The sequence below is a fragment of the Daktulosphaira vitifoliae genome, unplaced genomic scaffold (assembly GCF_025091365.1).
Source record: "Daktulosphaira vitifoliae isolate Bord-2020 unplaced genomic scaffold, ASM2509136v1 Scaffold_6256, whole genome shotgun sequence".
NCBI lineage: Eukaryota > Metazoa > Arthropoda > Insecta > Hemiptera > Phylloxeridae > Daktulosphaira > Daktulosphaira vitifoliae.
The window spans coordinates 1-711 of record NW_026105816.1 but is presented as its reverse complement, the minus strand read 5'-3'; the positions used below and the strand labels follow the sequence as shown (position 1 = coordinate 711).

At 24.8% G+C, this 711-nt stretch overlaps 1 protein-coding gene across 1 annotated transcript; it reads left to right on the top strand.

Moving 5' to 3' along the window:
* The first annotated feature begins 15 nt into the window (after positions 1–15).
* On the top strand, positions 16–711 carry LOC126910188 (histone PARylation factor 1-like). Its single transcript, XM_050692560.1, has 3 exons — positions 16–230; positions 292–542; positions 601–711. The coding sequence occupies exons 1-3, from the start codon at positions 47–49 to the stop codon at positions 646–648; spliced, it is 483 nt and encodes a 160-aa protein (XP_050548517.1). The 5' UTR covers positions 16–46; the 3' UTR covers positions 649–711.

Here is a 711-nt window from a genome sequence, read left to right as displayed (position 1 = left end):
ACTTGTAATTTGTTTTAATAATTCAATTAGAAAGTATCTTCATAATATGGAAGGTCAAGTAGCATATGCTTTACAAAAAAAACTACATGCTTTTGAAAAAAGAAAAGTAAAAAAATATTTGAAAGGTAGACAAGGTACTGCAGTAGCTAAAACTTTTCATAAAGCTGGAATATATGTACCATATGATCGAAAAACAGATATTGGTTATAGACCCTTATCAGAATCAGACAGTAAGGTTCAAACATAGTATCATTTCTATATATCATTTTTAAAAAATATTTTGATTTAAAGGTGTATTACGTAAAATTTTAAAATCATATCGTGAAGCTTCTAAAAGTAAAAAAGTTGCAGAAATGGATAAATTACAACCCATAATAACTTATGCAAATATAGCCAATGATGAATGTGACTTTGGTACAGGACTAGAGTTAGGAATTGATATATTTTGTGATGGAAATTCTGAACTTCATCGTATTTGCAAACAATTGTTAGTAACTGTTTATAATCTACTTCGAAGACCACAATTTGCAACTATTATTCAAGTAATTTTTTTTTCTTATTTTCTTATAATTAAAGAAATATATAATTTTTTTTTTCTAGGCACACTTAGATAACAGAAGAAAAAATTCAAACTTGAGTATATTATAAAATTTTTGTTTTTTACCTGTGTAATTAAATTAAATAGTTTTCATCTTATATAAATGAAGAAAA

What these genes read in the sequence shown, in the direction of transcription:
- LOC126910188 (XM_050692560.1), top strand. Translation starts at nt 47, where the DNA reads ATGGAAGGTCAAGTAGCATATGCTTTACAAAAAAAACTACATGCTTTT. An exon ending in ACCCTTATCAGAATCAGACA is followed by an intron (nt 231 to 291) that starts GTAAGGTTCAAA and finishes TTTGATTTAAAG; the next exon opens with GTGTATTACGTAAAATTTTA. An exon ending in AATTTGCAACTATTATTCAA is followed by an intron (nt 543 to 600) that starts GTAATTTTTTTT and finishes TTTTTTTTCTAG; the next exon opens with GCACACTTAGATAACAGAAG.